This window comes from Equus caballus, chromosome 17, assembly GCF_041296265.1.
Source record: "Equus caballus isolate H_3958 breed thoroughbred chromosome 17, TB-T2T, whole genome shotgun sequence".
Classification (NCBI taxonomy): Eukaryota; Metazoa; Chordata; class Mammalia; order Perissodactyla; family Equidae; genus Equus; species Equus caballus.
The window spans coordinates 15,146,587-15,160,589 of record NC_091700.1 but is presented as its reverse complement, the minus strand read 5'-3'; the positions used below and the strand labels follow the sequence as shown (position 1 = coordinate 15,160,589).

Here is a 14,003-nt window from a genome sequence, read left to right as displayed (position 1 = left end):
CCAGAGGGCAGGAACTGGCAGACTGTGCTTTTCCCGTCGCTCTCTGATGACACTGCTCTAAGACATTGCACCTAGAAAATACAAATCCTTAACATCTCACAAATTCTGTGTGCCAGGAATGGGGCACAGCTTAGCTGGGTGCCTCCGCCTCAAGGTCTCCGTGAAGCAGGGGCTGCGGCTATATTGCGGCTCGACTCGTGGAGGGTTTGCTCCCAAGTTCACTCACATGCATGTTGACGGGGTTTGTTTGGACTGAAAGTCTGAGTTCCTGCCTGTCTGTTGGTCGATCATTCCCTCCGTTCTCTCCTATGGAACATCTTCATAGGACAACTGAAAACATGCACACTTGCTCCCCCAGTTCCAGAGATATAAGCTGCAGAGAGAGAGAGAGATGGAAACAGAAGGAGGGAAAGACGGAGGGGACTAAAGCCAATGAGTAAGAAGGAAGGGCCAGGCTTTTTGTTCTTAACCCTGGGTGGCAGGCCATCCCATCACCTTGGCTGCATTCTATTCACAAGGCAGTTCCTGACCACTTGTGGTTCCACAAGGACGTGCACAGCAGAAGACAGTGAGCACCAGGAGCCATAGTGGAGGCTGCCCACTACATAGGCCGACACGAGGCACTTGGGTCTGATTCTAAGTCAAACAGGAGACCTGGGAAGGTTTCATGCCAGTGAATGGAAGTATCTGAATTTCCCCTAATTTCCACCTCTTAAAGGTGCAGACCTGGAAATGAGGCCCAGAGGGGCAGTGACTTTCTCAAGGTCACAGAGCTGGAACCCAGTCCTGTTTTGAGGGGTACTCCACACTACATCCCACCCCTTCTTGTGATTCTTTCATCTCTAAGTGTGTGCATCAGACACATGGAAACCAGACCACAGGTGTTGTCGCTATTGTCTGTTCTACACTTGAGGATGTCCCAAGGGAGATATTTCTGGCCTCGTCCCCATCGTGCAGGTTGGGTGATTGAGGAGGCCCTGGGAGGCCCATTGGCATTTCCAGGACACAGAGCTTGTAGGAAAAAAGAGGTCGGAACTCAGCTGGATGTCCTCAAGCTGGAACCCTGGTTCCATCTCAAGGTCCTGTGTTGGGATCTGTGCTGGCTATTTGTGTACAGTTCTGGAGGTGACATGGGCAAGGAGGGTGAGCAGCCAAGATCCCAGAGAGGTTTTCGGTGGGTGTTATTGAAGAAGGCGCCCAGGTAAGGGAAACTTGAGGAAGTGACCTCACTTCCTTGGAGACAGACCCCAACAGAACTTAGCACACTGGTCTCCAGGCGTCCACATTCTAGACATAGCATCCTATTGAGCCCACTTGAGTGGCGACACTGAAGACAAGAGGATGTTCTCCTGCTGTCTCCCGAGTTGTGGAGGCTCTGGCTTCAGGAAAGCCAAGAAAAAGAGCCTTTTCAGTCACTATAGACACTGGCTTGGCCCTCACCTGCACCGCCTCTGTCCAACTGGCAGGAGGAGCACTCAGGTAACACAGGGAAAGCCAACCGGGTTAGGCCACAACTGGATGCCACCCGCACAACAATTTGAGCCTCCTTGTGTGTCGGAGGGGAGTGAGAGAGGGACGGCGGTGCTGAGTGGGGACCCACCCTGGGCAGGAGCCATTTGCTCGGTGTTGGAAGCCTGGCAGTGTGTCGTGTTCCCAGCCTAGGTGGTGGCTAGCAGGATGGGAGAGTAGGTGCTGGGAACCAAGCTCCTCTACCCATAGGTTAGTCCCGAGCCCTCCAGGTGTCATCTCATTCCCTCCCTGGCTAGAGGTCTATGCAGATGCTGCTCGGTACCTGATCTGTGCTGGGGTTTCCTCCTGTGGCCAAGTCGAGGCATGCCCCTCAGACCTCCCGGCCCGGCTCTCGGGCACTGTCTTTGCAGAGCTGCACGCAGGAGGTGGTGGAAGAGCTGACGGATGGCTTCGGGTACTCCATCTCCCTGGACAGGGACCAGCTGCACCGCGCCACCATCAATAACCAGGGCTGCTCTGAGGTGAGAGTGGGCACAGAGGGGTCTTCCCACCCAGGCCCCTGAGATGACCAGGGCAGGCCCAGAATCCAACCTCAAACTGCCGTTCTCCTGGGACCCTAACAGGGCTGTCCCCCATGAGTGTCCCACAGTCCCATTCCCAAAGGAATCTGGACTTCCGCTCCTCCCCACCAGCTGCATAGGAGGGTAGGAGGGCACTCTTTGCATTTTCCTAGGAAGATTAGAGAAAACGTTGATGTCGTTGTCACTTCCCAATAGGCCCTGAGTATCTTTGAATTTTGCCTTTTTTGGAAAATGAAAGCTCGATAACAAGGGTCTCCAAACTCCCTTTAATGTAAAAGAAATAACCGTCAGCGTGTTTGAAAGTCAAAGGGGTTCTCAGAACGTGTCACTGCCCTGTACACTGTTTCCAGACCTGGGAGGGGTGAGGTGGCCACATAACATTTCCCTCCAGGTCAGCGTCTGATGAAGCCTCAGGCAGTTAGAGGGGATGTCCCTCAGCCCTCACTTTGGGCGGTTCTCAGTTCTGAGCCACAGGACCTAGAGAAGCCACTTGGCATGCCTAAGCCTCTGTTCTCCTCTCTAGAGAGGGGTGTCTGTTGAGGATTCACTGGGCTGGTGCTCTGCACAGAGGGAGCTCTGTTGTCCCTCAGCGAGCAAATGGCCTTGAGGGAGCTCAGTGTGGAATCCTTCGCAGGACCAAAGTCAGATTGTACTTTGAGAGCCCAGAACTTTGCTGAGTTGGGACCCCTGTCTCTCCTGTCGCAGACGTCTGGGAGGGGCTAGGAGTTCCTGCGTCAGCTGCAGACCCCGATAACGCTGGTGGTTCGCAGTGGTGACCCTGACTCTGTGTCCCTGCTCGTCCCACCCAGAGTGAAGATGAGTCCACTCTGTCTGTCACTGAGGCCTGCAGGATGCGTGCCCTCCAGGCAGGCATGATGCAGAGGCTCTCAGAGACTGTGCTGCCAGCCTTCCCCAGCAGAGTCCTCTGCAGTGTCATCACCTCCCTCTGCAGCTACTCAGGCTCCAGCACAGCCCACCAGGTGCTGGACCAGCTGTTTCCCAGGTGACTGCCCACCTCCCCCTCAGCACAGTGGTGACTCTGCCCACTGCCAGCTGTGTGTCTTGCCTTGGGAATGTCACCGCATCTCTCTGAGCCTGAGTTGGCTCCTCTGAAACGTGGGGTGGGAGAGGATGAACTTGCTAGGCTTCTCCCAGGGATGAATGGGATCAGCCCTCCAGGTGCTGCCCTGGTGCCCGGCTCTGCAGAGAGGGTGGTGGGCCATGCTGTGGTTGCTGGTGGTGATTATTTCTCTGTCCCCCACGGAAAGTAGTCTTCCTCTCCCTTCACTGGCTTGTGGCTTTTTGAGTTTGGAAAAGCACCTGGAGAGCACCCTGTCAAGGAGTTTGAGATGCCATCCAGCTGGCCCTGGTGCTTGTCCTTGGTGTAGCCACTTAGGGATCTCTAGGGCCACAGAGGGGCCACAGGCCCACTCAGACACCCAGGGTGGTTCTGCTTGGAGGTCATTCAACAATGTCTATGAAGGACCTACTCTGAGCAGGACTTCTGGACACACTAAGTGTCACTCAGTGACTGAAGCAGACAGCCTCCCTGGCCCTCCCCTCTAATCTGAGAGTCAGACAGTCACACTTGACATCATTCACAGGTCCCATCTACCCTCCATCCCGGGCGATGCCCTCATCCCCTTTGGGACACATGGAGGCAGCTTGGCCCATTGCGTGCGGGATGCTGGAGGACAGGACCACCTCCCAAAGTGAGTGGTCTTTGGGTCGAGAAGGACGGCCTCCTGTCTCTTGCAAACAGGGTGTGGGGAGAGGATGGAGGCTGTGGCCGGGTCAGGCCTGGGAGAACCCTGCATCTCACCCATCTTGTGATTCCCATGGGAGGGCTGAGTTCTGGTGGCTTCCACTCCGGCAGGACTGGACTCAAAGACAGCTGTGCATGGGTCCCAGGCCCCTTGAGAATTGGAAAGGAGACTGGGCTGCGTTGTCCCCTAGAGACCCACTCCCAGCAGAGTCCCAGCCCCTCCTGCCTCCCTTTCTCCACATCCACCCCTTGTGAGCACCACCGCCAGGTCCATAGTAGGAGGTGTGTGAGCAAGCTGCTCCCAAATCTGCTGGAGTCTTCATTCCAGTGGCCCACATTCATGCAGGGCTTGGGTGGGCTGTGTCCAGACCCTTGGGGAGGAGAGTATCGGTGGGAACAAGAGACTCTCACAGACTCTGTGTTCAGCCTGCTGGATGAGCAGGCCTGCCACAGCCAGGACAGCCAGCCAGGGCTCAGGGCTGGGATGGGGCCCTCCTCTGGAGGGGGAGGGTCTGGCAAAGGGGCGCAGATGCTAACAAGAGTGCCTTGGGAGGGCGGTGTTTAAGGAAAGGCCAGGCCACTGACTCTCTGGCCCATCTGCCTCCACGCAGTGCTATCTATTTCCTGCTGGGAACCTGGCTGGGCCAAGGGCAGGATTGCAGGGAGCCCCTGCGGTTTCCCGCTTGGACCCTGCAGCTGGCCACTCTGCACGTCAGCTTTGGTGGCTCCCATGTGGAGGGCCATGCCTACCTTCTGCCAGGCCACCTGGAGCATCTCAAGGCCATTGAGGCCGAACGGAAAGGTGAGGGGACTGGAGTCTGGGAAGACTGTCTGTGTTGAGGTTCATGGGCTAGCGTTCCCTTAGAGGCAGTGGAGCCCTTCCTATCTTTGGAAAGGCACAGAAACTGTCAGGTGTGTGGGTGAAACTTTCTCTTTATCCTGCTCTAGAGCCAGCTCCAAAGCTCCTGCCACTTCCAGAGCCAGAGCCAGTGCCAGCCCCCGGGCTGGAGCCAGCTGCACCTCCAGTCTCACCACGTGTGGTAGAGCTGGAGCCAGCAGCCCCTGAGTCGGCCACTCCAGGACCAGAGCAAGGGCCACCATTAGAGGCAGCCCCAGAGCCCAACTGCCCCTGGGCCGTGACCACCGAGGACCAGCTGCGGGAGGAGAAGCTGAACATCTTGGACTTCCCTCCCCAGCTGGTGGCAGAGCAGCTGACGAGGATGGCTGCGGTGAGCAGAGGAGCTCGCGGGGCGGGTGGCCCCTGCCTTCCCGGTGCCATGAGCCACCCCACACCTGCCATTCCCTGCTCGGGATTCCGATGATCTGGGTCCAAATCCCTGCTCCCTCTCTTATCAACACTGTGACCTGGGCAGCTTTCTTTCTCCCAAGCCTTCGCTGTCCCCTAGCGAACAGGGGACAGTAGAGACGGACAGTCAGAGCACCTGCTGTACAGGGTGGCTGTGCCGATGAATGAGGTGGGAGAGAGTGGAAGGTGGGCAGAGTCTGGCCCTTTGGTGGGGGATGGGCACTCACTGAAGTGCTGCCAGGTCCTTGGGTGGATCCCCCATCTGCGCAGGTGGCCCAGACAGCCTCAGCACTTAGCAGGAAGGTGATGTGTATTGACTCCAGTGGAGACAATCAAACAAAGCTGGGGGTTGTCCCTGCCTCGGGGGAATGTGCATGGGAATGGGGTGTGGGACCCGAGGGGCACTGGGATGGGTGCATAATGGCCCTTCTGGTGGGCATGTGTGGGCTGCCTTCTGGAGCTTGGAGGAAGTGAGACGGGGCTGGGAGCAAATGTCCCCTCCCTTCCCCACAGTACTGTGTCCGGGGTCATCCTGGACTGGGTGCATTCAGTGGACACAGACAAAACCCAGGGACTCCCACAAGCCTCAGGCCACATGCTCTGCTTCCTGAGCTCCAGTTCTGATCTCACCGTGCCTGGGCCTATGGGGGACTGTGGACGCCGAGCTGGGGTGCGGCAGGACCGGGTGACACTCCGAATCTTCTGCAGGAGCTGTTCAAGACGTTGGTGCCCGCCCACTGCCTCGGCTCCATCTGGTCCGAGCGTGACAACAGGGAACGAGAGTACCTGGCACCCACCGTCCGTGACAGTGTGATGCACGACAACACCGTGGCCAATTGCATCCTCGTCACCTGCCTTGGGGACCCCAGCATGACAGCGCAGGACAGGGCCAGGGTGGTTGAGCTGTGGATCAGGGTGGCTGAGGTAAGCCTTGGCATGCCCTGTCTGGATGCGTGGGAATTGCCTCTTGTTTCTCAGCCCTCAGGATTGAAGTCTGGGGTCTTAGTCCCTGGACTGTCCCTTGACCCTCATGCCAGGGCCACATTGACCTTGACTTGAGGTCCCAGTGGGGACAAGCTCACTTCCTTCCTTGTGTTGAGCTACAAATCCTTGTGCCTGGCAGTGTTACTCGTCGGGTGGCAGGTGTGCCCTCCCTGGCTTCCCTGGGCATCTGTCTCCTCCAGGACAGGGGAAGTCCGTGAGGGGACAGAAACCAGAGGCAGCAGAACTTCAGCTCCCCATCACGGCTCCATCTCTTCCCTTCCCCAGGAGTGCCGAGGGCTCGGGAACTTCTGTTCCCTCCACACAATCCTTTCTGCCCTGCAGAGCCCTGCCATTGCCCGTCTCCAAGACACCTGGGGACAAGTTTCCAGGTGGGTAGTCTGCTCTCCAGCCAAGCACCATGAGGGTGAGGTGGCCCAGGCAGCCTGATTTGGGCCGGCATGTCCCCCAAAGTCAGCTGAGGCCACCTGGAAGACAGCGAACGCCGGGCACAGGAACTGAGCTGGGTGCTGGGTCTCTGAGTCTCTCAGCGCCCTTAGGCCAGCAGTTCTGTCCCAGGGATTCATTTCCTTCCAGACCAGATCCTGGCTTGAGCCCAGGTGGAGATTGTCAAGTGTTTCCTTTGCAGCAACAGAAGCCTCTATGCAGCTGAAACCAACACTGTTCCAAAGAGATCTGTTTGGGACATCTGGGAATGGAGGCCCCGAGGACAAGAGGGGAGGCCCCTCCGCAGTCCCATGGGGACCTTAGAGCTCAGAGCACCCCAGTGAAATCCCTCATCCAGGCCCCAGGCGGTTTGGATCTGCTGGGTTCTCAAATAAATGGGATTTGCCTTCAAGCATCCCACAGTTTTTCTTGCTTTCTTTCTTTCTTTCTTTCCCCACCCCGCAGGGAGAGTTCTCGAACCTGGAAGAAGTGGGTCAGGAGAGAGAAACGCGTGAGCAGGGAGCTGCTGGTGCAGGTAACCTGGAGGCTGGAGATCTGGAAGGAGGCCAGAAGGAGAGGGGAGGGGAGCATCCCGAGGGGATCCTAGGAGGTGAGGCTATGGCAAGGCTCGGCCCAGGCTGGGGGTCAGAGAGCCCGGTGAGGGTGGGGCAGGCCGGGGCCACTCGGCCAGGCCCTGCAAGACACCCTGCCCTCCCCCTCCCTGTCTGTTCAGCTGGGGTCTGGACGCACCCCTGGAGTCCGGAGGTCGGGGCCTTGGTCAGATTTGGAGCCAGGGCTGGGGTGAAGGCAGCGGGGACAGGGCCTGTAGCTGGCACGGGGAGCAGCCTCTCCCAGTGGGTCTTTGAGCCAGTCACTGCCCCTCTGGGGGCCTCCGTCTCCTCCTCTGGGAAGTGGAGGGAAATGATCAGCGGTGCAGGCCTCCCAGCGGGGTGCTACCATCCAAGGGAGGACAGGAATGTGAGGAGATTTGTGCCGGCTCCTCCTCGAGAGGTGAGGGGAGAGCAGTGATGACACGCGGATGACTCTGTGTCCTCAGGAGACTCCTGGAAGCAGGTGACGTTCTCCTCACACTTTTCAGCTGAGGAAAGAGGGCCAGGGAGGCCTGGGCAGGCCCAAGGTCACACAGGACTGAGTCCTGGAGCTGGGACTGGTCTAGAATCAGAGCACCCTGGAGGTGGGAGCAGCAGAGGCAGCAGGGGACTGGAGCCGATGGCCAGGGTCTGAGATCAGGGGCCTTGGGGGACATGCGGAGGGGAGTATGGGCGCACTGACCCTGTCCTCGGCCCCGACAGGAGGCGACCTCCGTGTTAAAGACTGCAGAGAGGGCCCGCCAGGGAGCCCAGGAGAGGCAGCGGCAGCAGGTGAGGGTGACTGTGGGGGAGGGGCCTAGGAGTCAGAGGAGAGGGGGCTCCCCCTCCCAGCTGGAGACCTCCCTCAGGAGAGGGGCCTTCCTCCTCAGGCGAATCTGCTGTGGCTGCCAAGCATGACGGGCCTGCAGTGGCAGTGAGCGGGAGGAGGCCTGGAAGGGCTGGCAGCAGGGCAGATTTGGGGTGGGGAAGGGCAGGGGCCACTGCCCCTGGGAGGGGCCAACAGCCAGCCCTGGGACTTGACTGACGGAGTTTGGTGTTCCTGGAGGGGAGCGGGGGAGGGAATTGTGTGTGTTGGGGTGTCCCGAGGATCCTAGGCTGCTCTGTGTGGGAGCGTGGGGTGGGCAGGAGGCTGGGCTGAGGGGTTTCAGGGGAAGGTTCATGGGGGCACCTGAGAGCGGGAGCTCATCACCATGCCCATCCCGATGGCGGCACAGGGGGTCGTCCCCTCCCTGGTGACGTTTTTCCATTCCCTGGAGCTGCTGGACGCTACGATGGAGGATTATGTGGAGGTGAGTGAGCCCGGAGGTGGGTCCGGGGGCTCAGGCTCCTGAGGGTGGGGAGGAGAGAGTCCTGTCCTGAGCCCTGAGCTCTCTGCATTTGGCAAAGGTCCTCTCAGCAGGGCCTCCAGCCTCGTGTGGGAGTTGGGGTGTCAGGCCCATCTCCCCAGTGGGTGATGCAGGCTCTGCATAAGCCACCGTCCAGGTTCCCTGGGCTGCTGAGGCTCAGAGCTGCCTGACTGTGTGGCCGCAGGAGGTGGTGTCTGAGCTGGACTCAGCCTCTCCCTCTGGCCCTGCCAGTGAGGGAAGAGAAGTCGGGCCCCTCCCAGTCAGGAAGCACATCAGAGGCTGAGCTGTCCCTTCCTGCCTGAGGCCTGAGTCTCCCCACGTGTCATCAGAGAGGGTTGGGTCACAAGGTCTGTTGCCTCAGTTGCTCTGCGCCCCCTGCTCTGGAGCCCAGAGACTGGCCCAGGTCCAAGTCCGGGCTCTGGATGGGCCTGCCCACTGGCAGTAGTGCAACATTGCAAGAGGTGTGGACGGGGGCTAGTGCTGGCCCCAGGGGGCTGTTTCTGATGGACTGCGGCTGTCTGCTTTCCAGGGCAATGTGCTCAACTGTCGGAAATGGAATGAGGTAAGCGGCTGCGGCCTCCCGGTGGGGAGGGTGGGGGTTGGAAATCAGAGAACCCCCCGCAGTGGGCAGGACCCCCTCTGACCCAATCCCCAGGGTGGAACATTTATTTGCACAGTTCGATATACAGAGCTAGGGATCCTATGGCATTGGTGGGTGGGGGAAGGGCTGGCATCAAAGACTCCTTCCTGGAGGAGGAGCTATTTTGGGCCAAGTGTGACAGCAGGCAAGCCCTGACTGGAATCGCAGGGAGGGAGGGTTCCCAAGTGGGCAAAGGCCCCAGACTGGCCCCTTGCCCCCTTCCTCACCCCCTCCACGAGCCCTGCAGGGTCCCCCACTCAGGCCCTGTGGGCATCCTGTGCTTGCTCTGTCCTAGCAATTCAAACTGATGGACGAGATCGAGCTGCTCCAGGAGGCTGCAAATCTGTACACCGTGCAGCCCGACGAGCACTTTGGGGCCTGGTTCCAGGCCGTGGAGCCCCTGAGCAAGGAGGAGAGGTGAGTCGGGTCAGGAGTTGGGGGAGGGCAGGGCAGCCTCTCTCTGCTGACCAGCTCCAGAGCCCATGGCCGTTGCTCCATGGTCAGCCCCTGATCTGATTGCATGGCGACCCCTGGGGCCCTTCCACCCCAGCTGCTGGCAGGCTCCAGGACGCACATGTGATGTGTGGCTCCTGAGAGCTCCCAGCTCCGCTCTGTCCTGTAGCTACAGCCTGTCCTGCCAGCTGGAGCCCCGATACCACTGGGTCAGAAAGATTCGACTCTTCTTCAAAGGCAAGAAGAACCGCTCAGGCCAGAGTGAGTGTCCAGACCGGCAGTGGCTGAAACCATGGGCTCAGGAAACATTCAGGCTGAGCGTGGGCCTGGGGAGGCAGACAGCTGGCCCTGGGTTCCAGCTCCACTGCTGAGCAGTCCCGTCCTGGGCGGTTGCACTCACGTTTCTGGGACTGGTTTCCTCCTCTGTGAAGTGGGTGACGCTAAATCAGATGGGGTTCTCTTGGCTGACTGAGCACAGAGCGCAGTGGGGGCCGGGATGGGGTGTGCACTGTGGTTCCAGGGCAGGCCGCTCAGGAAATGCCTCTCTTTCTCCAGACACCAGACCCCCAACCAAGGGCCCAGTGGTGGTGGTCGATGACCCTCCTGAGACCAGCTGAGCTACAGCGGGGACACAGCATTGACACTCAGGGTGCACAGGGCCACCTCCCCTGATTCTGATGAGGAGAACTTTGTGATCCGTTTCTTGGGGTCCCCTGTTGGCCACGAGGGAAGGCACCAACCCCTCTTCCCCCTCCCCCCTTTTGCCCAGCACCTATTTCCCTATTTGGCAGGGCCATATTTTGCTGTCAATGGTAAATGCTCCGTTTGAGTATTATATTAAATTGTTGCTTCTTTCTAATCCTGGGAGTGGAGGTGTGAGTCTTTCGCTCGCAGCACTCATGGAAACCAGATCCAGAAACTCACATTCCTCCTCGAATTTAGAAATCTCCCAGAGTGAGCGGCTCAGTTTATGTGGAGAAGGGAGAAGTGCCAGTCCCCTCCCTGGCTACTGAAGGACGTGCCCAAGTGCCCCTCCCGCCGAGGACAGGATCATTGCAGTGTGGTTCACCCTGTCCAGGAGCAGAGATGGCCCCTCCGACCTCTTGGGACTAAGCGGTTGGAGGCGTTTTCTCAGGCAGAGCCACAACCACTAAGCTGGGTGTGTCTGTCAAACTAGCACGTGCCTGTCCCTAACACACGTCCTGCCCAGGACAGTGGCTGCCTTTCGACACTCTGCTGGAAGAGGGAACATTTTCCCAGTTTCTCTTGCACACAGATTAGGACCTTGTTTTCTGATTCAGTCTCCGCAATGGCTTCAGCTCTAAGTGGGGAAAATACCGTCAAAAGCTCAAAACGTGCACATAGAGAGGACGAGGCCAGAGGAAGGTCCTGTGGACATGGACCATGGGCAGGCAGGACTCTTCCTTCTCGGGCCCACTAGGGGCTCCCTGTTCACCTCTGACCTAGACTGGATCCCCCTGGGCTTCTGGTCCCTGACTCCCAATACCATTTCCTGCTTGTTGCCTATCCAAGGGGAAAGCTGTGGGATGCAGCTTTTAGGGCCTCAGCCAGGTCTCCCTCCATAAACCTAGTGCTCCCTGTGAGGTAGGATTTTCAGCATCTCTGCACTTTTGCATACAGTTGTATCTTGGGGCAGAAATTCCCTAGATGCCCCCAGCCTTTCTCATCATCATCGTGACCAGGAATGACCCTACAGTCTCCCTGCTGCCGAGGGTGACTTCTGGGCCTGTGTGCTTCCCAGGCCTGTGGTGTCGGACAGTCCCAAATTTACACAATCTGGAGTATTTTTAGTGATTTTCCTAAAGTCGTTGCTGTGCCTGAGCCCAGCAAGTGTGCAGCCCCTCGGCTGGGTGTGTTCTTTTCCACAGTCTTGTGCTGTGGTACTGTCATGGGGATGTGTGCCTTTCCTGTTGGGAGCTTTGAAAGAGGAAGCCTAAGAAGGGTGTGAGTTGGGGGTCTTGTGGGGAATGTCAGCAACCTGATGATCTGTGGATGTGCGTGGACACAGCCTTACCAAGGGAAATGCTGAAATGCTTCCCATCTGGGTGCTAAACAGACACTGCTCTGAGCTCAACAGGAGCACCGGGTCCAGAAGCAGGAGCGAAAGCGTGACCACCCACCCTTTGCAATGTCGTCCCTTGGAAAGAGCCTGAAAGACAAGGGCAGGGTGAAGCGCTTGGCACTTCTGAGTTATCCCCTCCTTCCTGGTGGCTGCAAGTGTCACTCAGACACAGGCAGGCTGGGCTCTGCCAGGGAGGCCATCTCAGCACCGCGGGAAGCTGAGGATCAATCCTGGTCCCCGGCAGCCCAGGTCTTTGCTGATGCGGCACAGCCACCCAGCAAAGAGACTTGCCAGAGGAAGGTGGGGAAGGCTGTGCTGTCCCTCGGAGGAGAAAGAGTCGTGGCAGGTCCCAGGGCTAGCCCAGGGCTGGGATGAAGGCATGGGTGTCCCAAGAGAGTCTCCTCCGGGACTGGGGTGCTCCTGAGAGCCGACCCGGCAGGTAGCAATATTTAGTTTGTTGTGGGAGTACAGCTGTGGACACAGGAGGCACCATTCATCCCATCTTTGGGTTTCCAAATTGGAAGTAGGTTGTGGAAGTCCACGAGGAAAGAAATTAGCAAATCTGGATGAAATGTTTCTTGTTCAAGGCACACAGAAGTTACCAAAACTGGCTTCCTAGGAGCTGACTTAGGGGAAGAGAAAGTAACAATGTGAGTCCCTTGAAATGCCTCAGGTGAATATGGTGTTGGCAGGAAATGCTCAAAATGTTTGAGGAACTGGTAAGCTGGGTGCCATTTAAACTATTCCAGGTCTAAGGACGGATGCTTGCATCTTGGCTTCCAGTGCAAGCGAAAACAAGGCCACTTTGGGATTCAACTCAGTCTTTCCAAAGTGGTCGATGAGACGGCGTTTGTACTCCTCACTCACGGACCTCGAGAACTTCTTGCTGTGTGGTCCATGCACAGATGCATCTTCCATTTATGGGAGCTAACAAAAAATCTGTCCAGTTGACAGCCATACCATCCAGCCTAATGCCGTCTCCCCCCACTCACAGTGCCCTGAACACCCGTCTTGCTGATTTGGACATGATTTGCCTCATCACAGTGAGAGAGCCATGCCAGGGAGTTCTAGAGCCCTGGGAACCATGTTCACACCCCCTCTATCTGCCAAAACAGGAGCATCTCTGGATGGGTAACCTGAGTCCAGAACCCTGCCTTTCTCTAGGCTTGGCTTAGGATTTGTCCCTGAATGGCATGACTCGACCATTCTCCTGAATGCTGCCCCCTGGCTTAGGTGTGTCTGGAAGAATTACCAGCATAGACTGGCCTTTCTTTCACCCTTGAGGAGACCAACGAGAACGCCCCTCGACTCGCCAACCTGCCCCTGGGTTTCGATGTCTACCAGGCCTGTCCCTGTGATGCCAAGACCTTGGAGAGCACACTGTTCTGGCTCTGTGGAGGGAATCGGACTCTCCCTAACTACAAGCGCCGGACTACAGCAAATCCGTGGCCACTGTTACAGGAACAACTTCAGCAGTGTCAGCCGAGGTCGGAACCCTTCTGGAGCTCTCCAGAAGCCCCCAGGTAAGAGGGTCTGAATGCTGGAGAGAGAGATTCTGGTCTTCCCCCATGCCTTTCTCTCAGCCAATCACAGGGAAAGGCAGAGCTCTACATAAGTCCTCCCAGGGACATCCTCCCATGGGGAGTTTGTTAACTGGGTTGGGAAGGAAGACCACGGTGAAGGAGAAGTGCCGTTGAAACATTGAGACTCAGCCCAGACTCATGCTCAAGGCCAAGGCATCCACCCCACAGCTCCTGGGAATATTGGCTGAGGACAGCTCACAGCTCTTTCCCTCACAGGACATTCCCACAGCATAGGGAAGCGCCTAACCAGAGGATGCAGCCCTCTCCAGGGACAGCCAGGGGCCCATGTCTGGCAGATAAGAGAGTAAGAAGCCTGGTCCCCTTGTCTCAATTTGGGACAACACCAAAGGGCCGTCCCAGCTCCAGAGATCCCTGAGGGTTGGCTGAGACCCAGTGGCAGCAGGCTTGGGCTTCAGCTTCTCCTGCGACCATCTCTGCTTTGCTACCTTCCCATAGGGATATCTCTCCAGAACACTTCCATACACTTTCCACATGCAATACTCCCCATCAGACTTAGAGTCTCTTGGCAGGGCCCTGATATGTGACAAGCAGCCGTCAGCAGACACGACTTCTGACCATAGCAATATGAGATTCGGGAAATTCTGCTTTGGGAGAATCACCCTTTAGACAATCTGAGAGGGTAGGTCATCGTAATCTTCAGGACAACCTTAGGTAATGCTCTGGTAAGAAATTAAATGCAATGATTAAGAAATCCATGACTCAAGATGTATTTCTCC

General features: G+C 57.6%; 1 protein-coding gene across 11 annotated transcripts in view; it reads left to right on the top strand.

Annotated features, from left to right (window-relative positions):
* The window catches only part of LOC138918311 (ral guanine nucleotide dissociation stimulator-like), a 166,743-nt gene extending 156,284 nt beyond the window's left edge, over positions 1-10,459 (top strand). For 10 of the 11 annotated variants that reach the window (XM_070239332.1, XM_070239330.1, XM_070239333.1 and 7 more), the window contains 14 exons: positions 1,881-1,991; positions 2,861-3,054; positions 3,656-3,763; positions 4,428-4,618; positions 4,765-5,045; positions 5,831-6,046; positions 6,392-6,495; positions 7,016-7,085; positions 7,864-7,932; positions 8,376-8,450; positions 9,037-9,069; positions 9,443-9,564; positions 9,770-9,861; positions 10,156-10,459. In XM_070239332.1, the coding sequence (XP_070095433.1) occupies positions 2,903-3,054; positions 3,656-3,763; positions 4,428-4,618; positions 4,765-5,045; positions 5,831-6,046; positions 6,392-6,495; positions 7,016-7,085; positions 7,864-7,932; positions 8,376-8,450; positions 9,037-9,069; positions 9,443-9,564; positions 9,770-9,861; positions 10,156-10,217 (1,575 nt within the window). In that variant the 5' untranslated portion in view covers positions 1,881-1,991; positions 2,861-2,902 and the 3' untranslated portion in view covers positions 10,218-10,459. Of the gene's footprint in view, positions 1-1,239; positions 1,480-1,880; positions 1,992-2,860; positions 3,055-3,655; positions 3,764-4,427; positions 4,619-4,764; positions 5,046-5,830; positions 6,047-6,391; positions 6,496-7,015; positions 7,086-7,863; positions 7,933-8,375; positions 8,451-9,036; positions 9,070-9,442; positions 9,565-9,769; positions 9,862-10,155 lie in introns of those variants that run through there. The other variant, XM_070239323.1, reaches the window with a different exon arrangement.
* Positions 10,460-14,003: the final 3,544 nt, after the last annotated feature.